The 22,522-nt window shown below is 33.7% G+C and overlaps 1 protein-coding gene and 1 long non-coding RNA gene across 2 annotated transcripts in view; one reads left to right on the forward strand and one right to left on the reverse strand.

The window, feature by feature from the left end:
- The window catches only part of PELI2 (pellino E3 ubiquitin protein ligase family member 2), a 120,332-nt gene that overhangs the window by 92,071 nt on the left and 5,739 nt on the right, over positions 1-22,522 (forward strand). The window contains exons 3-5 of the mRNA XM_031952631.1: positions 7,177-7,278; positions 14,116-14,313; positions 14,985-15,173. Of these exons, the coding sequence (XP_031808491.1) occupies positions 7,177-7,278; positions 14,116-14,313; positions 14,985-15,173 (489 nt within the window). The remainder of the gene's footprint in view (positions 1-7,176; positions 7,279-14,115; positions 14,314-14,984; positions 15,174-22,522) is intronic.
- LOC116421584 overlaps positions 1-22,522 on the reverse strand; it is a 163,298-nt gene that overhangs the window by 90,232 nt on the left and 50,544 nt on the right. The gene's annotated exons all lie outside the window — the stretch shown is intronic.

Genomic DNA, 22,522 nt, shown 5'->3' on the forward strand with positions numbered 1-22,522 from the left:
CTCCATCACAAGTCTACTGGAAATGGCCTGAACCATCTCATGGTTGAAAAGAGGCCACATGCATCAGAATTGATCATCACATAATCTTGTAGTATATACAGTGTTCTCTTGGTTCTGCTCACTTCATTTAATATCAATTCATGTAAATCTCTCCAGGCCTTTCTGAAATCTTCCTGCTGATTGTACCTTGTAGAATAATAATATTCCTTAGTATACTATAACTTATTCAACCATTCTCCAACTGGTGGGCATCCACTCAGTTTCCAGGTCTTTGCCACTACAAGGACTGCTACAAACATTTTTGCACATGTGGGTTCTTTTCCCCTTTTTATGATCTCTTTAGGATACAGGCCTAGTAGAACCACTGCTGAATTAAATAGGCATACCAATTTGGTAATTCTTTGGGTATAGTTCTAAATTGCTCTTCAGAATGGCTGGATCAATTCACAATGCCATCAACAATATATTAATGTCGGCTAGAATGACAGGGAAAGATAATGCAGAATGTTGGAGGGGATGTGGGAAAACAGGGACACTAATACATTGTTGGTGGAATTGTGAATACATCTAGCCATTCTGCAGAGCAAGTTGGAACTATGCTCAAAAAGTTATCAAACTGTGCATACCCTTTGATCCAGCAGTATTTCTACTGGGCTTATATCCCAAAGAGATGGGTTTCAGTGTAATCACTGAGAAATAACTTCATTAGCAAAGGTAGATTTTTAGCAAAGATGGGTTTACACTGAGAAATAACTTTCTCAGTGGACTTTCCTGATTAGGAATTAGCAAAAATTTGGGGTTTGACCTTGGATTATATTGTGGGTTTGTGGCCTCAAGCTAGAGTACAATCTCCAGATGAGTTTGAGGGACTAATTCTAAATTCAGTAAAGGGTGGTGGTCATGATAATGCCCCAGCCAATTGGAGCCCCAAGATCTCCAATTGAATTGTAGGTAGAGATGCTATGGGGGTTTCCTCTATGAACAGGAGGGTGTGGTCCCTCCCAGAGACCAGGAGTGACTGAGGTTTTAGGATTTCTCTAACCCAGATCCTTCCCCACCTCCAAAGATCAAGAGGGACACATATCATTACTTTAAATTTTATTAATTTTACTTTTGATTTTCAGAACTTCTAATTTGGTATTTAGCTGGGGATTTTAAATTTGTTCTCACTTTTTAGTTGACATGCCCAATTCATTGATTTTCTCTTCTTCTGTTTTCTTCATGAAAGCATTTAGAGATTTAAAATTTCCCCAAAGTACTCTTTTGGCTGCATCTCATAAATTTTATTATGTCGTCTCATTCCTGTTGTTCTTTTTAATAAAATTATTGATTGTTTCTATGATTTGTGGTTAGGATTAGATTATTTTGTTTTCAGTGAACTTTTATGTGTTTTTCTTTGAAAAATGATGCATTTTATATGATTTCCTTTCTTCATTGGTTCGTAAGGTTTTTAATGTCCTAATATATGGTCAGTTTTTTTTGAAGGTGCCATGTACCACTGAGAAAAAGATATATATTCTCTATTCCCCATTCACTTTTCTTCAGAAGTCTATCATGCCTAACTTTTCTAAAATTCTATTCATCTGTCTAACTTCTTTCTTATTTATTTTGTGGCTAGGTTTTTCTAATTCTGAGAGGGGGTGGTTGAGATCCTAATATAATGCTACAGACTTTTTCTTACTACAACTTACTTAACTTCTTTAAGAATATGGGTACTCTATCACTTGATGCATATAGGTTTAGTATTGATGCAACTTCACTGTCAGTGGTATCTTGTATAGTTTCTTTCCTTCTGTCTTTTAAACAACATATTGTTGTAGAATTCTGGTTTTTAATCTGCCCTGCTATCCACTTATATTTTATGGGAGAGTTGATCAATTTACATTACAGTTATGCTTACTATGTTTTTCCATTCATCCTATTTTTCTCCCTGATAATATTTTTCTCTCTCCTTTCATCCTTTCCTTCCTTACCAATATTTTGCTTCTGACCACTGCCTCCCTCATCTGCCTTTCCTTCTGTCCACCCTCCTCTCTTTTTCTTTCTCTTTTTCTTATTTCCCTATAGGATAAGTTTCTATTCCCAACAGAATGTATATGTTCTTCCCTCTTTGAGACAAATCTAATGAGAATAAGGCACAACCAACACCCCTCCCACACCCTTTTCCTCTTTTCTAATAGGTCTTTTGTGTCTTTTCATGTGAAGTAATTTAGCCAGTTCTGTCTTCCCTTTCCTCTTCTTCCAGCACAATCCTTTTTCCCCCACACCTTTTGTATGTTTATATCCTTTTTAATTGTCCTAACAGAGGTACAGTTCTCAAGTGTTACAAGTGTCATCTTCTTGTATAGAAATGTAAATAATTTAACCTTATTGAATAAACATGGTGAGTTTTTTTTCCTTTCTTGCTACCTTCCTTTGAAAACTAATAAGACTAGGTACAGTCAAGAGAGAAACCAGGAAGTTTTCTGAGGTCTCCCCAGTTTCTCTTGGAAACAAGACTAAATCTGGCTTCTAAATAGATTGTTGAGTGACAGAATCCATACAATTAAGAGTGAAACAATTTTCCACATTAAAAATAACAACACAGAAGGAATTCTAACAATATTGAAGAACTTCAGGAAATTTCTGTCTCATGTAGGTAAAAGCACAGATTAGCCAAAGGACAGGTCATCAGTGGAAGCCTCTCAGTCCTGTCTTAGTGGTTCAGTGGATTAGCAGGCCAGCAGTTAGACCTGGAGCCCCAGTGCAGAAAGCAAATTGCAAAGCCCCAAAATCTTGGTGCATCAGGCCAGAGCAGCCCAGTGTAGTGGGAAAACCAGCAACACCTCTGGATCCAGTGCAGAAAGCCAGTGAAAAACTCCTATCCCTCTGCAGCAGAAGCTTCGGACAGTATCCCCTGTGCCTTAACAGCAGAACTCAACTTTAAAAAATGAACAAAATAACAAAAAATTCTGGCTATAGAAAGCTACTATGGCAGGAGGAAAAATCAAAACACAAACTCAGAAGAGGACAGCAATGGCAAAATCCCTTCATTTGAAGCCTCAAAGAGGAATATGAATTGGTCTCAAGCTCAAATGGTTCTCTTGGAAGACCCTAAAAAAAGATTTTTAAAATCAAGTAAGAGAAATAGAAGAAAAACAGAGAAAAGAAATGAGAGTTGTGCAGGAGAATTGTGAATAAAAAGTCAACAGCTTAGAAAAGGAATCATAAAAACTGACTGAAAAAAAATTCCTTAAAAAATAGAATTGGCAAATGTGCAAAAATGTTTGTAGCAGCCCTTTTTATATAGGTGATGAACTGGAAGTTGAGGAATGACTGAATAAGTCGTGGTATATGAAAGTGATGGAATATTATTGTTCTATTAAAAAAACAACAACAGAAAATTTCAGAAAAGCCTGGAAACACTTCTATGAACTGATGCTGAGTTAACTGATCAGAACCGGGAAAGTTACATGGTAACAAGATTATGTGATGATCAACTATGATGGACTTACTCAACTCTTCTTGGCAATGTAGTTATCTAAGACAATTCCAATATGCTTGGGTTGGGAAGTGCCATCTTCATCCAGAGAGATAACTAAGGAGCCTGAATGTGGATTGAAGCATAGTATTTCCACCTTTTTTGTTTGCTTTTTTCCCCATGACTTTTCTCTTTCGTTCTGATTTTTCTTTCATAACATGAAGGAGGGAGGGAGGGAGGGAGGGAGGGAGGGAGAGAGGGAGGAAGAGAAGGAGAAAAAATCAGAACAGAAAGTTTTACAAAAATGAATGTTGAATATTGACATGTAATTGGAAAAATACTATTTTAAAAAATAAATTAAAAAACTGGGACAGTTAAAAAAAAAGAGAGAGAGAAAAGAAAACTCAAGACTATTCTGGCCTTTTATATTCTATTGCCCAATAAGTTTCATGACTTCCTCTTATAGGGTTTGTAACAAAATACAGAACTCTCAAATTGGAGTTTAAATTTCTTCACAGTATGGCTCCACTTTACCTTTTCAGATGTCTAATATACTATTCCCCTTGTGTTCTCAAGTGACCTTCCTGTCATTTTCCTAAACTTGACATTCCAACTCCATATATATGCCTTTTTATATACTGTTTCCAAAGAGCAATTTGCCTCTTATTCATCTTCTCTCCTTAAAAAATGCTTAACCTCTGTGTCATAAGAGCAGCATCTATTTGTTTTTTCTTTAAAATGTATTGAAACCACCCTCAAAATTTAATTGGGGGGAGGGGATGTGTAGCTAAATAGCACTGTGGAAAGAGCACTGACCCTGAAGTCAAGAGGAGCCTGGGCAAGTCACATAATTCTAATTGCTTTGCAAAAAAATCCACAAACAAAACTTAATTGGCCCAAGAGTCAAAAAACTTAAGTACTGATACTGCTTTTTTGTTATCTGAAGTTTAAAAAGAATGTGTCTTAGGGTTCTTACTATGACAGATGCTAGGTAAGGAAACTCTGGCCAGCTGAATCAGTTCTGTCTCCTTCCTGAATAATTTTTCTCTCTTAATGTTAATAAACTTTGCTCCTTAGGTGGTCTGTAAGTACTCTCACTTAATTATACTCCTGAACCTAAGTCTAGTATGACTCCAAACACAGTTTTACTTAAGTTGCTGTCTCCAACTTGAAACCTTTCTTTTCCCTTCATAATAGTTAGTGTTCTTTTTTCAGATTATCCTGTATTTACTTGTCTGTTTATGACTATATTTTCCAGGAGAAAGTAAGTTCCATGAAGGTTTAGGACTTAGATCTTTTGATTCAGTCAACCCTATGCTTATATAGATAGCTATTGTTTTAATGTAAGATTATAAAGCTAAATTATATAATGGAGAAAAATAGTTACTTCTAATTCTGTAGTATTTGAAATCTTTAGAGCTCCTATCTTTTCCTAGATGTAAAAATGAGTGGATTACATGCACTACCTTTTAATTTTCTCATGTAGACCTGGCTGAAAGTTTGTTTTTTGTTGAAAAAATTTAACATTGTTCATGTTGATAGTAAATAAGTTAAAAATTCGAGTTTTCCAGATGATTAGAGATAGAAGATAACTAAAAGAAAATCTAGTCTAACCTTTCCCTCATTTTATCGATGAAGAAATAAGGTGCCAAGAAATTTAAATAATTTACCACTAGTTTAGACTGAGATCTTTTCGCTTGAAATCCAATATTCACCCCTGATTGCATGCCTAAAGTTATATAGAGTGGCCCATAATCTTAGTGCAATTATCAAAGCTGCTTACAAATGCACTAAAATTTTTGGGGCACCCTGTATCTAGTTTTTACTCATACATTTATAAACAAATTTGTTGATAGTAAAAACATAAAGTTTTTTTTTTCTTTCTAATAGAGCATATACATATCCCTTAATGTATCCATTCATAGTTAATTGATATGCCCAAATCATTTTTGAGGGTTTTTTTTTTTTTTTGGTTGTAGCTATAAATTAATCTCAAAAATCTAAACAGATCCTAAAACAATCTAAAATCTGATAGTTACTATAATAAACTATTATATTTATTAGTATCAAGAGAGATAACAAAGTGGTTCTTAATGTGCTAAGTGAGAAGGAAGAAAAGAGGAAATTAGAAAACAAAGGAAATAAGATTAAAACCAGGTGAACCAGATTAGATGTGCCAAGAGGCAAAAGGACCTCCCCAAAATGAACTCAGGGTTTAGGACTCCAAAAGAAATGCTTTTCGGGGCTGCTAGGTGGCATAGTGGGTAGAGTACCAGCCCTGAAGTCAGGAGGACCTGAGTTCAGATCTAGTCTCAGACACTTAACATCTCCTAGCTGGGTGACCCTGGGCAAATCACTTAATCCCAATTGCCTCAGCAAAAAAGGAAAAAAAAAAAAAAAAAAAAAAAAAAGAAATGCTTTTCCCACAGCACCAGACTGTATCTCAGGCAATAGCCAGCATCCCATATGCTTGCTTTTCCTTCTCCACAAAATATTTATGAAGATGATTTGCACATATATCAAGGGCATCCCTGATGAAGGATATGAGAAGGGAATAAGAATTTTTGGCAGTCGTAACAGTTGGTCAAAAGTTGAAGAAAATATAAGATGCCACTAGTTTGTTGATGATTTAAGACATTTAATTTTATAGAACAAAATGCCATCTTCTTAGACTAGTTCTCACCAAAATATTTACCATTCATTTGTTAAAATTTTACAATATTTCTTCTACGATGTATCAATAGAAATAGCTTTTTTTTAACCCTCTAATTATAAATATCATGTAAGGCAGTAAATAGGAAGAAGTACTCATGAAAGGTAACTGCTACTCTCACAAAGGACATTTATCAGAGTGCAATGGATGAAGAATTCTCAGTAGATGATAAAATCTTCCACACGGAAGATTTATTTGCATAGTCAGGCAGAAAAGTCAATATACTGACCGTGCATGACAATGTGTGCCTTATTCCAATAAACTCTTGGTAAACCTTTTGATTTCAGGAGTCTTTTCTGTTCTTAAAAATTGAGAATCCTAAGAGCTTTTTAAAAATAGATGATATTATCATTAACAAAATAACAATTTAACAATAATAAAAACTACTTTGTGTACACATGACACATTTTATTAGAAACAACTATATTTTTCAAAATAAAAAATTAGTGAAACAAGTGGCATTGTTTTACATATTTTATAAATCTTTTTAATGTCTGGCTTAATAGATTCTTAATGAATTCTCATCTGTTTCTACATTTGGGATATGTTTTAGTTTGCAGTATATAAAGAAACCTATCACATACAGATACACACTTGGAAAAAGGAGGAGTATTTTAATATAACATCTTGGTATTATTATAAAAACAGTTTTGTCCTAGCAGACTCATTGACAAGTTGATCCATGGACCACATTTGAAGAACTTCTGCTAAACTCTACTTTAGGGTCAATCTTCCTGAGTCTCACATGAACACTATATTCACCTGAGTTCTGGGGTCTTTTTGTGTAAATTTTTCTCTTGATTCACTCCCCATTAGTACATACAAATCCACTTCTGAATTCCTTCTCATTCAGAGCCTAGTGTTTTATAATTCTCTTTATGACACTCACAGCATATTACATGGCAACAAATATGTGATGATTAATGTAAGCATTATTTAATGCTTTTATAATGTAAACATATTGAAATTGAAATTAATTTTTAAAAATTTTGTTTTCAATTAGGTGATCAGTTGTAAAGGTCAACACAGTATCTCTTATACTTTGTCAAGAAATCAAACAGTAGTGGTGGAATATACACACGATGATGATACTGATATGTTCCAGGTAACTTTATTTTTTAAAATGAACATTTTATGTTTTTGAGCATTTTAAATACCTGTTCGTTTTCTCAGCACTTCTCCCTTTTGATGTGGAATCTGAATTTCAAGTTGAAGTCAATCTCATATATAAGGTATAGGTAGTCATAGATAATACAAAAAATAATTCATGTTATCAAAATATTTGGGTTTTGAAATAATGTTGTCCTTCATTTTGAATATAGATTCATCTCAAAACAAAAATGAAACCATTATATAATGGCATGACAAGATAAAATTGGAAAATTAGCTGTCTGCTCTCATCCTGTTTCTTTCATAGACCCTACCTTCAGACCCCATCATGTATCAGGTGATAGAGATATCACCTGTCCCTTCTCTAACAAAAATAACATGACTAAAAGATTTAGCCCTACTTTCTAAAATTTAAGATTTATATCTTTTGGGGGAGAATAACTGCTTTGATTTTAGTACTTTTCTTATGATTGGCTGTCCTAGATTTTTTTTTATGGCAACAAAGCACTTAACTACAGTAACTGACAGTAAGAATTGGAAAACAAGCTCTGTCACAGAGAATTTTCTTTAATATTCTTTATGCAGTGTAAACTTTTTAAAATGTCCCTTTCAGTTAAAACAAGAAAAGAAAAAGAAACAAGAAAATTAAATAATTGACTAAATAACTTTATTTACAATTGACATTGTCTTTTCACAACTTCAAAATGATCTTGTTTTTCTTTTGGATGTTTTTAGATATTGGCTTGGCATGCAATTATAAAATTTTAAGTCATCTTTCTAAATATATAGATAAATTCTTTTACTCTTTTACAATAAAGGGGACAACAATATATAATCATTCTCGGCATATTCTTTAAAAAAGAACTATTAAGTTAATATGAATAATCATACATAGCAGGTTAAATAAAAATTATTTAGGCTGTTATAATGGTAATATTTTCCTTTAATAAATTTTTATCGCTATACTATTCAGGTAGAAATACTCATTAAATGCCTCATTTATCATCTCTGACATAAGGTGGTCTATATTTTGTTATCTGGTGTAGTCGCAAATTATTCTCTTCTTTGTTCTCCTCTTTACAAATGCTGAAGGATTTGATGGAATTTTGATTATCCTCTAATACTAACCCACATAATTCCACAGTGATTTATAAATAAGATCATCCTTGAATCTTTTCAAAGTCCTTTATAAAAATGCCTTTATTTCTAATCTTTCCAGCTCAAAACATGCCATATTTTATCTTCCTTAATTTGTTTTCTGTTAGTTATCACTTTTGTTTTAAGGAATTATTTTCTAATAATATTAAAATTAGTAGTTTTTAGTACTAAGTCTAGATCATTATGCCTTGTAATAATAAACATTGTTAATGGCAGGTAAAAACAGTTATGGAATAGATGTTAAGTAATTAAATAATTAAAATTTCCATTTCTAACTTGAATTGTGTCATTGTGAATTTAAGGTTAGTCAGTTTAGGGTGCCAGAGAAGTTAGTGCTTGTCATTTGAGGCAATAGCTTTACATTTAAAGTACATATTGCTATCTAAGGCAGATATAATAGTATAATTTCACACCAGCATCATTGGAGCCAGCCTGCTTATTTATACTTGAAACCACAAAGGCTCCCATAGCTGAAGTAACTTGCCTGAAGTCAGAATGTCGGCATTGTCAGAGTCAGACTGGGACCCATGTCCTCTGAATAGAAATCAAGCACTATTTTCTTCCTGGTGCATAGAATCAATTAGATATTTTATTACTTAACTCAGATTTCTTTAGGAGATACCCCATATTAATTAGCTTCTGTTTGATCTTCTTGTGCATATCTGTCATGAAATGGTAATAATATAATAGTTACATATATCCCTTTGTTTAGCAGATTTTGAGACTGTTACAAAGGTCATTCTTCGTTTCTTAACTAATCTTAATCACTGAGAGCCTCAGTCAAACTGAGGCCTGTTTAAGACCTTAGTTTAAAAAGGCCAAGGGCTCCCACTGCATCCAGGGCCATCTCTAGTCATCCTGATCTCTATCTGGCCATTGGACCCAGATGGCTCTGGAGGGAAAAGTGAGGCAGGTGACTTTGCCCTGGTCTCCCTCACTTAAATCCAGTTCACTTGCATGTCAGGGAATCATCTCCCTGATGTCACGGTCATTTTGGGGAATGAAGAACAAATAATAACAACATTAAAGCTGTGGGCCAAGAACACAGGACAGTCCCTATCTTGAAGAAACTTCTCCCAATAATAAATCTGGATATCTGGGGCAGATGGCATAAATGGAACAAGAGTTTTCTGAATACAGCCAAGAAAGATGTTTAAAGAAGAACTTTAGTTTCAACTGATTTGTAGATAGTTTGAGGGTTTTTCTGTCAGCTGTTAATAAGAATAGGGATATCTGCCAAGAGCTAAGAGTTCTTGTCTGACTGTAGCTGAAATAGAGTGGTCTGTTTGGACAAACACAAGCACGATAGCATCCTGACTAGGATGCAAGAAACTATTTAAATATTATTTAATAGTTTTAAATTATGATATTGTCATGTATTGAATCACATAGAATGAAATGGATTTAATACTTTTTTTTTTTTTTTTACCAAATTAGGTATATCATTAAGATTTGCAAATCCTTCAAAATTATGTTTTGGCTGAGAATGCATTGTTGAAGGTCCATTCTGAAAGACAACAGTTTTGAGAGTGTTATATTTATCACTTACCTCAAATAGGAGCTTCAGCATTAAGTGATGTATATCAACTCCCTGATGTTGCTGTCCCTATAGTTAAGTAACTGCCAAGCAAGATCACTTTAAATTATTTGCTGTATTCATATGTATTCTTTATAAGGACGGAAATCTACTTAAGGTAGGAGGGGCAATAATGATTAATATCTTATCTCCCCAAAAGAATATACTTTTTCTTAATGCACAGAAGATTACAGAAGGGTGAAGACTAGAACACAAATAGGTAGCACAGTTTTGTTAAAGTGTATGTGTATGTAGAGAAAGGTTGAGATACATACATAATGAAAACACATGTCAACATTTAAAAAAGAACTGTACACACCAAATGTTCACAATTTCTCATACGTTTCATTCTTTTAAAAATATTAAGTATCTATGCTTTTTGATGATAAGAGTTCATGATAAAAAAGATCATCATTACTTCATTCCATATATTACCCAGTTAATAGGTAAGAATTCTCATTGCTTGGAGCTATCTGTTTTAATCAGTGCCCAGTTTACATAATTTACAAACTTAATGAGCCTGTTAAAAATCAGAAACAAAGGCAAAAAGAGCAATAGCAATAGTGCTTCACCCAGAATTGGTATCATTAGGATACCCTCAGATTCAGAAGAAGGTGCCTAGGACATACTACATATATACCTGGATTTAAACACTGTATTATGGAATAGAAAGGTAAAAATGATCAATCAAATATTCAGTATTAATTGCTTGTTCAGACTGAGTGGTGAAGTCCTTTAGGGGAGAATAAAAAAGGATTGGAAGCCTTGTGATATTAGAAATATGAAGTATATGGAGAAGAAACTCGATATAAATGAAAGGAATCTAGGAAAATTTGTCAGATGCCTTTCTGAATCTATAAATCCCCACATATTGAGATGTCCATTGGCATATATGAAGAAGAGAAGTTAGAGCCCTTTAATAGATTGGGTAGGACTGGAAGTTGGTGCCTATTTTTTTTTTTTAAATATGCTTTAACTACCACTTTTAATACTAATTAGGTAACAATAAGTGCTTCTAGTACTTTTGAGTATGGGAAATATTCAAAAGAAAATCTATACAGTTTAATCTTATGTTATGAAAGGAGTTGACTTCTTGAAATTATGTACACATTTTTGAGGAATATGGGGTAATTTGAATTTGTTATATAAAAATTCACATTATAATCTAATCTCATTGAATAGACCAGGCCTTCTAATACTGCCACCAAACTCCTGCACTGGTGATTTGTTTATTCTGAAGCATTCCAGTTGTTCCAACAAGAGCAATAGTTTAAAGAAGAAATGGGAAGAGTTTAATTATTGTATTCTATGTTTGTTCACTGTAATTTGGGAGGAACATTTTTCTTTTAAAATTTGGCTTTGATTTGAGAATAAATTGGATTGTTTAAAATGTGCTGAAGATCACTACTTAAAGGAAAGCTTCAGCACATAACTTCTTATAGGATTTAAAAATGGTTTTGTAAAATGTAATTTGTCTGCTTTCAGATATTTGAACAATTATTTTTTTGAGGAGGGGGGTGTGGAGAACATTTGTGATTTTATCAGTGTGAGAAGTCTTACAGATTAAAAGTGCTTTTATAGCTGCCCTGCCACTTCAAACTTTTGAAAATGTCCTGGGTTATTGAAGAGTTAAGTTACTTATTTGTGGTCCCAAAGCCAGTTTGTATCAGAGATAGGACTTGAATTCAAGTTGTCCTATTTCTCAGTGAGTCCTCTATTCCCTTTGACACAGTTGAATAGTTTTCTGTGAGGTCTTATAAAACATAAGCTCTACTTGTGCTCTCCTTTTTTTTATAGGAGCATCCCTAATGTTAACATGTTAGAGAATCATTGCCAGAACTCTAGTTTCCAATTATAGGAGCAACATTCTCATCATGGCTTCCTTATGTAGCCACTTTATGACTTTGCTTTAAAATAGTAATGTGGCAAAGATTTGATAGTTGAAAGAAAGGGCAAGCTCTTAAGTGATGCCCAGGTCTTCCATTCTGATCCATAGGTAAATGATCAAAAAAGGAATTTTATCCTAGAAAAACAGTACATCATGAGGTTTCTCAAATACAAAATAGAATGAGTGACTTCTCTGGGTAAAATGAATATAGATAAGAACAGAATATCAAATTTTATAAGCTTAACTGTATATACAAGTTGGGCAAGAACTACTTGATTCTGATTTTTTGGTCTATTCATAACAAATGCATGTTCCAGATTAAAAGTTCTAGGTGATTCATTAAGTACCAGATTGGCTAAAATGATAGAAGGAGAAAGTCACAAATGTTAGGAGAGAATGCAGAAAAATTGGGGCACTAATTCATTGTTGGTGGAATTGTGAATTGGAGACCAATCTGAAATTATTCCCAAAGATTTATTAAACTACCTTATATCCTATGACCTAGCAATACCACTACTTAGTGTATTCCCAGGGATGATTAGGGAGAAAAGGAAAAGAACCTATGTGTTTTACAGTGTTTGTAGTATCTCTTTTTGTGAAGACAAAGAACTGGAAATTGTTGGAATGTCCATCAGTTGGAGAATGGCTAAACAAGTTATTTGTTTATGGTTGTGATGGCATATTATTATACTACAAGAAACAGTGAGCTCAGTGATTTTAGAAAAACATGGAAAGACTTGCATGAAATAATAGTGAAATGAACGGAACTAAAAGAGCATTATATAATACAGTGAAAGCATTATTGTTTTTAAAACAACTTCAAGTGAGTAACTTATTTTGTCTATTATAAATGTCCAAATTAACTGTAAAGGACATATAAAGAAAGACACTATCTGCATCCAGAGAAAGAAATGATAAATAGAAGTATGAGGAGAATAATTTTACATATATATAATCATTTGTGTTTAATGGTAGCCATCTGGGGTGGTGGGGGAGGAAATTCACATAATAATTTGTTGTATATTTGGAAGGAATGGCAAGTTGTGCATACATTTGTAGTTTCATGTACTACTGTCCTCTTTTTTTAATTGTATAATGTTATAGAAATGCTTATTTTATTCCATAAATTACAAGTAAAAACAAAACAATGAACCTGAGACATTAGATTGGTCTTAAAATAGCAGAGCATTAATCTAGTTGCTATTTGTTTGCTTCTATGCTAAAACAGATCATCTCTGTAGGCATACAGAGAGTTTTCTGAAATTCTGTCTGGGTGATAATGATAATTTCTAATGGGTCATAACAAATTCTGTCAGCTTTTCCTTTCTTATATTAAGATTCCTACAACAGGAAATTTGGAAGGAAACCAGTTCAATGTTGGAAATCAGGCAGAATATCATGTAATAAAGTGGGTGCCATCAGAATTCCTTTTAAGTAGGAATTGCTTCATTTATTATATTTTGTATCCCCCAGAACTTCTTAGCACAATGCCCATCATGTAGTGAGCTTTTCATAAAATCTTGTTGATTGATTAATTAACATGTATTGTTTCCTTCCTTCCCCTTCCTAGGTTTGATTTGAGAGCAAAGAATCAAATAAATATTGTTCATAGGGTATTGTTCATAGGGTATTTTGGTGGTCTAGAACAGCCAAATATTTTAAGAATTGGTTCCCCTTTGAAAAAAATTTTCCAATTCATATTGTTCTTTGAGATTTATAACATTAATATAAGCAGCATTTTAAAGTTGGCGCCTAACTTTCAAAAAAGGAGAGATAGAAATTGGAAAGAATGACCAGCTCTTTAATTTTTCAAGTGAGGAAATTGAGTCCCACAGAATCTAAATAAACTTGTCCAGTGTTAGGTTATAAATAGCAGAGTTTCGGCTGTCAGCCAGGTTCTTCCTGTTCCAAGTCCAGTGTTCTTTCCATTGCACCATGCTACTTAAAAATCTATTTGAATTTTAAAAATATGCTAGCTTAGCACTATATTTCATTTACTCAAAAGTAGAGAGATCAGCTAATGTTTTGCGACATATATATGTGTTTATGTATATAATCTTGAAGTGGAGTTTATAATTGTTAACGGTAACTCGAGAATCTGAGAAATGCATTGAATAGTAATATTTTATTTATTTGTCTTGAACATAGTAGTCAGGATAAGAACTTGATGAAAAATAAATGAAACATAAGATATATTTCATTTCTTTAAGGTGGGAAGATCAACAGAGAGTCCAATAGACTTTGTGGTAACTGACACAATTTCTGGCAGTCAAAACAATGATGAAACCCAGATCACACAAAGTACTATATCTAGATTTGCTTGTAGGATTGTCTGTGATAGGAGTGCACCATATACAGCACGGATTTTCGCAGCAGGATTTGATTCTTCCAAAAACATCTTTCTTGGAGTAAGTATTGTAAATATTTGGATTATATGCAAACAGAATCAGCCATATAACATGCAGGTGCTAATAAACAATTTGCTTAATATTGTGTTACATTTAAATTTTTCTTTAAGTTATCAATTTGTTTAAAAAAATGGGAAAAATTCTATTAATAAGGATTGGTCGTAAAAATAGGATAATTTATTTCAGAGAAATTGTTAAATATTAATAAGTGATATAAAGAACAGTGTATTTCCCCTTAACATCACATAGCTATAGTTTTCTTATAGTTCCTATTCTATCAAAGGCATTTGTACTCAGGGTCTTTGGGATAGCTAACTTTGGTTTAATGGAAAGAGTTGTGACCTAGGTGATAATTCATCTGTCATTAATTAAATTTAAGCCACTTATCTGTGTTTTAGGGTTTTGTTCTGAAAAGCAGAGATATGTTTGCTTTCTTCCTACTTTGCTATCTCCCAAGATAATTGTGAAGAATAATGATTTTATATATTAAGAATTTTGAGATCCTAAAATGAAAGTAGTAACTAGTTGGGAGTTTCACTATGTGCTATCTACTTTGTTTTCTGGATTTTGTTAGCATGTTATTGGCTATCTAAGAAATTTTTATAAGCAGATCCCTTGGACTTTTAAAAGTAAAGTCTCTTTCTTCCCCAATGGTGTGATAATGTATACAGGAAAAGGCAGCAAAATGGAAGAATCCTGATGGACACATGGATGGACTAACTACAAATGGTGTTCTGGTAATGCATCCAAAAGGAGGATTTACAGAAGAATCCAAACCAGGAATATGGCGTGAAATTTCAGTTTGTGGAGATGTATATACCTTGCGAGAAACAAGATCAGCCCAGCAAAGGGGAAAGCTAGTGAGTTACACTTTAAAGAAATACTATCCCATAAAAGATTAATTGTGAAAATTGTTTCCTGCCAACCATGAAATTCAACATATTTATGTATGCAGACATTGCATATAGATAGATAGATAGATAAATGTTTATTTACATATAAATGCATGTGTGTGCATCTGTGTGCCTAAAGTGTGTGTGTGTGTGTGTGTGTGTGTATGTGTGCTTGTTTATGTACGTGTACTTGCATGCATGTGTTTTTGGTGTTTTCCCCAATGTTCCTTCAGGGAAGATAGTTTTTTGTCTTCATATCCCATAATACTTGACATAAGATCTTGTATATTGAACAAGTACTTAATAAACATTCATTGAATCACTGATCCTTTTAGTTCTCTATTGAGCTTGGCGTATTAGTTTTTTATCTGAACTTTTAAAAAAAAGAACAAAAAACTTTAATCTTATAATGTACTAAATTAGTATAATGATTGAATGGTGGGGAGCAAGGTAGTGATGAAGCATTATTAGTGCTTTCTGTTATTACTGACGGTTTTTGTTTGAATTTTGATGACTTTAGATGCACTCCAAACTTTTCACTCACTAGTCTACTCTGGTATGGCTTTGCCACTGCCCACTTTAGTTTTCTCAGTCAGAACTTTAATATTGATTCACTTATGCATAAAGGTATGTGTCAAGTCAATTCAAGCATTTATTTAGCACCTGCTATGTGCCAGGCACTGTGACAAGTTCTGAGGATACATAGAAAGGTAGAGATAGTGTTCTCAAAGACCTCATAGTGTAGTGGAAGAGAGCACATGGAAAGAATTTGCTGAATTGGAGATTATCTCTGAGGGAAGTCACTAAGGTTAAAGAGGAACAGGAAAGCCTTCTTGAAGAAAATTAAACTTTAATTGTGACTTGAAGGAAGTCAAGGAAGCCAGGAGGCAGAGATATGGAAATAGCCAGTGAAAATTCTTGCACTTGAGAGATGGACTATTATGTTCCCATAAGAGCCTGGGTACCCGTGTCAGTTGGATATCTTTCCATTAGTCTTATCTAGAAACTTCCTCATTACACAGACCTCATATGGGCCTCCTTCCAGTGGTGGTATATCCAAAAAACTATAGTAATTAAAATTAAGAATGAATAAGTATATCAGATATTAATATTTTCTCAATCCTTTTCCCTTCCATGATTTTCTTTAAACCTGCAAGTACTGGTCATTAGACTTCAATAATTTATACACATAAATAATTAGCTCCTGACTTATTCTGCAACTTGTTCTGCTTGCTGTTAATATCAAATCAAATTAATGGTCAGACTTAGATGATGATCTCCAGTGTTACTTTTTATTTGTACTCTAGCCCAGATAAGTTTGCAGATTAAATGAAAAGTGACCTCCTAGATTCTGGTGTTAGCTACATTTACTTAAGTGGTCTGTTAAACTTGCAGGATTTTTTTTTTATTGTTGTTTTAGTACTATCAGACAGTTTGTAATGTCTTAACTGTGTAAAACCATTTCTAGTTAATTAGACTCTCTTTCCTGCTGAGTAGGATGTTTGCTAGGGTTGTTGCCACACAAAGCATTTAATGTATTTATCACACTGAGAAGGATATTAATAACACATCATCTGTGTGTTTTTAGCTTTACAAAAGTGATAGAAGTATGGAAGCAAGTCTGTACTTGATGAATACAATCCTTTCAAATATATGTATAAGAAACTACTTTAAGGTTTGGAACTACTTTAGCAAATAGTTTAATTGTTCAAATTTTTCTTTCACTTAACTAGTTAATTATGATATTTCTTTATGGACACTCGCAGAAGAAAGATATAAATAAAAAATACTTTTACTAATTTAGTCCAAATTTATGTATATTGACATTGCATTTTTGTAAGACATGTATTTTTTAGTTATTTCATCCCATTATCTGAAACCTCAATTATGCAGTTACAAATAGAGGATCCTGATATCAAAACTTTCATGTAGTAGAACTATAGCATAGTATAGAACTATTGCCCAAATAGGCTCAGAAAAGATATGTATGAGTATATGTATATATGTATACACATGTTCATGTGTATCTGTATATAGATATATATTTATAACTCTCATTTATGTCTAATTGAACATTTTAAAATAATAGATTTCCATATTTGGATAGAAGAATGAGCTAGACTTTATGAAAGATTGAGTAAAAATCCTTTATTAAGCATTTCTTTTGTACAAAGTACTTGCTAAGTGGTGGAGATAAAAACAGCAAAGCATGATGGTCCCGGCTGTCAAGGAGCTCTTGGTCTATCTGCAAGTCTGAAAGGAAACTTCAGTGGCCCTTAGCATGCAATAGCAAAGCATATGGAAATAGTTCCTCACTCTCGTTCCCATCGACAGAATCTTGTTGAGCCATTTGGTAATGGCAAGGAATTTGATGGCGAGATCTTTCCCTTCTAAGCTGTTAGTAGTTGTGGCAAGTGAGGAATTGGGAACAACCTCTGGAGAGATTGCTACCAGGTTGCAACCTGACTGGGAGCAGAGGCAATGTTTGGAGAGACCCTGCTGTTCCTGGTGCTCCCTGCCAGGCAGTGTCAGTGGGTTAGCAGTTGATGTTGATAGTGGCTGGGAGATGGGCCACTTCCTCAGGAAAGTGATACTCCCATGAGTGATGGTTGCAGAAGATGTCAAGAGTTTTGGGAGATCTAATTCCATCTTCTTTCTTAAGTCTGCCTCAAGCTTCATTTTAAAGTTGTGGTACCAAGTAATTTATTTCTTCAATTTTTTTTCCTAAACACTTTAGATACTCCATTTTTACTAAATCAGCAAACACTTACTAAACACTCTGTGTCAGGCACTTTGCTATGTTCTAGGGCTATGAAGGAAGGTGAAAATTTCCTTGCCCTCAAGGAACTCACAATCCAGTGGGGAAGACGACATGGAGATAGCCATATACATATAAAATAAAATTGGAGGGGGTCTCAGAAGAAAGGCACTCTCGGTACTTACATTGGTACTTACATTCATGTGACCTTTACTTTCTTGTCTTAACACCTTGAGGATATAAACCACATTTGTGCTTCTGTTAATCCACTGGCATCACTCTGATTCAAATCCTTATTTCTTTCTGTCTGTGTTGTTGACTAGAAGTGCCCTTAGACTCTGCTTCCTGTTATATCACCAGATTAACCTTTGTAAAAACATCATGCTAGTCATTTCACTCTTTTACTTACCCAGTGAAGTCATGTAAAAGAGTAGGAGTGGTGAATTCAGAACCATTAAGAATTGTAATTTCTGCCTAGGTGACCTTATCACTGAACTGACATCTTTGGGCCTAAGTTTCCTTATCTCTAAAACAAGGGAGTCCAACTACATTATATCAAAAGTTTTTTGTACCCATAACCTATTATTTGAAATATAAATGATTTTAGCCTAGCATTTAAAGGTTCTCTATTATTTAACCTCAACATGCATGAACCTCTACTCATCTAGTGTAGACTGCATGAATTTCCCCAAAATAAGAAATGTTATCAATTTCTATATTTTTGCTTATGCTTTAAAAAAAAAGTTATCAAAGGAGGCTTACTTGGCCATAGCATTAAAAAAAATTTCACACTTAGCATGGATAGAAGTGGCTTCTATCCCTTTTCTCAGTATAAAAATGTGCCTAGTCAACAGGGCAAGAAATAATGCCTTGATTGAGAGGTGAGACACTTCCCAAGTCTGAAAGACTTAATTCCAAATGGATGGACCTTTTTATGCCTTAGGAGAATGGAAAGTAAAATAAAGACCAGAATTTACCAGGATGCTGTGGTAAGGGAAGCCCAACTTGCATCTGAAACCACTGGGCCAATCAAGTTCTGAGATCAGCTTTGTCCTCTTTGAGCTCAAGTTACAAAAGAAAATTCTAAATGTTAGTGTTCCTGTCGTATACCATGTCTGTTGTAAAATCAAGGATCTTCTTAGAGACCTTCCACCATTTAAGTAAATTTAAAACTTTTCCTGGATAATCTTCCTGGCATAGACAGTACTAAGTGGACAAAGGGGAGGTGGGAGGAGAACTTTAAGAAGCAAAAATGAAACAGACATAGAACAACAATAACAACAAATTTTAGCAACCATTCCAAAATTGTGACTATGAAGAAATAAGAAAACAAAATATGGAGACCAAAACCCCAAAATTCCAGGCTTTAAACATTCCTCTTTGCCCCTTGAAAGGATTGAGTTTCAAATCTCAATGATTACCTAGGTGACACCAAACCTTTGTTGTTCACAATGGATTTCCTAATATAAGAAAGTGATGATACGGAAGAACAGCAAGTGAAGACATCTTTAGCATTGTCAACAATTCTTTGTCACACATAAATGTCATCTCTTTATGTTTCTCTGATTCTTGTATTTCTATTTTACATTTCCTATACAGCTATGGTCTTTTTATTATAACGATTGGAAGTCTTTTATTTCATTAAAAATTCGTTTTCTCCTTGTTTATTATACTTAGTTTTGCTGGGAATATTATTCTTGGTTACAGGCCTATATTGTTTGCCTTCTGCATTGTATTCTAAAATATTCACTTCTGTAGATTATCTTGTGTGATGCTAAGTGTGACTCATTGGCTACTAGTAGTATTCTTTCAATAATTTGGATGCTCTGGCTTTTAGCAATAATATTCCTGGAGAATTTTTATCCTATAGTTTTTTTTGGGAGAAGAAGGTGACTAGTGGAATCTTTATATTTTCACTATGCCTTCTGAATCTATGAATCTGGACATTTTTCTTTTATGATGTCTTAAAACATGAAGTCTGTGCTCTTTCGGAGAAGGGTTGCATTATAGCTTTCACATAATCCAGTGATTCTTATCATCATTTCTCAATCTGTTTTCCAGATCAGTTTTTTAAAAATATGATATACATTTCTTTTTAAATTTTTTTATTTATTTTATTTTGTAAAAAAATAAGAAACAAGAAAAATAGAAAAGGAATACTGAATAAAATAAAGCAGAATGTTGCCATGTGCAACATCATCAGAGAGGATTTAAAATATGTAATAATAAATTACTAGTTCAAGAAAGTATATATAATAGTAGAAGAAATTATGTTCATAAGTGTCCATCTTTACTTCCTTATAGGTTGTTCTTTTGTTCTCTGCTGCATCTTTTTTACTTTATTCTTTTTTTCCCTTTCTTTCCCTAAGCAGGGTATAATTAAAGATATATCTGTGTGTAGATAGATAGATAGATAGATACACTTACAAATACACACACACACACACACACACACCCCTTTCTAATCCCTATTAACTCTTTGCTTTAATTCTGCTCTTTAATTTGCCTTGGTCTGTTACTCAATCTCCCACCACTCATGGATTCCTCCTTTGTCTTCTTCATCCACCCTTTGCTTCCCTGTCATCCCATCCTTCCTCCATTATGTCTTTATAGCTTTTGGAGGGAGCTATTCCCTTCATGGTATATATGTAGTATTCCTATTTAACCCATTCCCAATGTGAGTAGGTTTTCAGAACTATGAGCCCTCCTCCCCACTAATGCTTTTATGGCTATTCTTTCTCTGCACCTCATTTGTCTGGCATAATTACTATTTTTTCCTTAACTCTGCCCCAATCTTTTTTTAAGTTATCCTATTGTTTATGTCAGTCGTAAACATATGGTATATATTTCCATAAATATATAGCATATATTTATGAACATAAACAATTTGTCCATGTTAAATTCCTTGAAACTTATTTTTGATATTGGGTCTTATATGTTAAATTTTCTATTGAGTTTGGGTTTTCTTGATTGAAATTCCTGAAAATATGCAAGTTCATTGAATATATTTTTTAGTCAATATGATAGATAATTTTTTTTATAGATAGATAATAATTTTGCCCCCGACTCCACAGCTATCCCAGAGGTGAAAGTTTCTGTGGTTCCTGCTGAGACTCCAGCCACACCCAGCTAGTCCCAGGGCTCCCCATGGGGTGTTTCCCTGGAGCTAGCCTGGAGGTTTTTTGTACTTCATTTGGTCTGGGATCTTCCGATTTTTTGGGGTTGTTCCAAGAGGATGCTTATTCTGCCCCAAGTCTTCTTGATTTTTCACCAGTCTGTATTCGCCCTTTTTTCTCTTTGTGGGGGGAAATCTAGAGAACTTGAAGTTTACTGACCTACTCTGCCATCTTCCCATAATTCTCCAAATGTCTTACACTTCTGCTTTTTCCAGTCTCTGTCTCTGTCTGTCTGTCTGTCTTTTGACTTCTTGTTGTCTCATAGAGCTTTTAAATTCTCTTTGGGTCTGTTGTAACTTTCAAAGAAATTAGTTTCTCAAGTAAAGGTTTTCTTTCTTAGACAAAGCTATTAATTCTCTTTCTAATTCTTCCATAGCTCTAGTTTCTTTTTTGTTTTTTCTAGCCCTCTCATTTCATTTATGAAATAATTTTTAGTCCCCCCCCTTTTTTATCAGTCTTGTTTCATCTTTTCCATGAATTGTTCAATTTGTGTCCAAGCAATGTTTTTCTTTGAAACTGCATCTAGAAGTTTTCCAGTTATCTTCTAGATTTGTATCTTGTATATCCATATCATAATAATAGCTCTTTGTGATGGAATTCTCTTTGTTTTTTCATTCTTTTAGCCTTACATCCTATTTGGATTTTGTGTCAGGCCAGGCTCTGCAAACTTTTAGATGGGATAGACTGTGTTTTTGTTCCCCTTGGGACTTGCTGCTTTCTCAGGATATTGTGTTGTGTTATTTTAAGATCTCAGATGCAGTAGAAATGGATTATAGTGTATTAAGGGAATTAAAAAATTGGAAATATAGTAAATGAATGAGCAAAGTAATAAATTTATGTTTGATCTTTGAGTAGAGAATTGCTTGAAATTATTGAGGAGAGATCATACCAGTGCTTTAGGCATTGTGGAAGATATTTTAAAGTAAGAGACTTGAACCAGAGGATCCAATTAGAATAGTCCAGGTGACAGTCAATGAAAACCTGAGTAATAATAACAGGGTGAGTAGAGAGAAGAGGAACATTTGCATAAAGAAATTTTTATATTTATAAAGAAAAAAATTCAAACGTAGCTGCTAATTGGATTTGTGGAGTCAGTTTAGAGAGGAGTCAAAAATGATAATGGGGTTTGAAACCTGGACTACTTAAAGGATGATGGTGCCCTTGACAGTAATAGGGGAGTGTGAAAAAAGGGTTCAGTTTAGAGAAAAGATGATGAGTTTTATTTTGGACATGTTGCATTTGAGCTGCCTAACAGACATCCATTTTAAGATTTCATAAAGCATTTGAAGAGAATGTATATATAGCTCTAGCTATCATTGCATCAAGGTGGTAATTGAACCCTTGAAAACTGATGAGATCACCAGTGAAGAAAACAGAAAAAA

This window comes from Sarcophilus harrisii, chromosome 2, assembly GCF_902635505.1.
Source record: "Sarcophilus harrisii chromosome 2, mSarHar1.11, whole genome shotgun sequence".
NCBI classification, from domain to species: domain Eukaryota; kingdom Metazoa; phylum Chordata; class Mammalia; order Dasyuromorphia; family Dasyuridae; genus Sarcophilus; species Sarcophilus harrisii.